Source organism: Hyposmocoma kahamanoa, unplaced genomic scaffold (assembly GCF_003589595.1).
Source record: "Hyposmocoma kahamanoa isolate Upper Pololo Valley unplaced genomic scaffold, ASM358959v1 91, whole genome shotgun sequence".
NCBI classification, from domain to species: Eukaryota; Metazoa; Arthropoda; class Insecta; order Lepidoptera; family Cosmopterigidae; genus Hyposmocoma; species Hyposmocoma kahamanoa.
In genome coordinates, this window is record NW_020654684.1 from 2,580,685 (window position 1) to 2,581,286 (window position 602).

Here is a 602-nt window from a genome sequence, read left to right on the forward strand (position 1 = left end):
ACATCTTAAATAAAAAGATGACCATAAAATTTAACGTTTATATTACGAATTCCATATTAACTGATCCATCTGTATTAGTTGATCTACGGATAAATTATAAATTAACTGCGTTCAAGGTAACACTATAATTATGTTATTCAAAGTAATATTTAATCCTTTTTTTTTCGTATAGGTCAAATCTCGGTAGCGCCCTCCATTCAGTAAGTTAGGTTAGGTTAGTTTTATATGGAAAAACAGCGAATTTGCTCGCGTTTTCGAACATGGTTTCAGGTTTTTTAATGCTCATTTATTTTAGTTTTGAGGGTCAACACGAAACTATCAAAGTAATTTATGCAAATCAAACATTAGCTCAGAACAGATTAAAGAATGCATAGATTTACATTAATTTTCACCTCACTAGCTCGGAAAGGCTTTCTTTCTCATTAGAAATCGCGCAAAGGCGTTTTTTGTACGCTAGCGTGGAAAAGGTTTTTGTAATTCGAATTTGACGACGGACTGTTGTGCACCTAACTTTTTCTTACGATGAAAATAAAAGATAATGACACATTCAACTACGAGATTTGTTGTACATTACTTATTTATGTAATATAAATCCGTAGGTA

General features: G+C 31.6%; 1 protein-coding gene across 1 annotated transcript in view; it reads left to right on the top strand.

Moving 5' to 3' along the window:
* The window catches only part of LOC113236299, a 2,802-nt gene extending 2,615 nt beyond the window's left edge, over window positions 1-187 (top strand). The window contains exon 4 of the mRNA XM_026472310.1: window positions 173-187. Coding sequence (XP_026328095.1) covers window positions 173-187 — 15 coding nt within the window. The remainder of the gene's footprint in view (window positions 1-172) is intronic.
* Window positions 188-602: the final 415 nt, after the last annotated feature.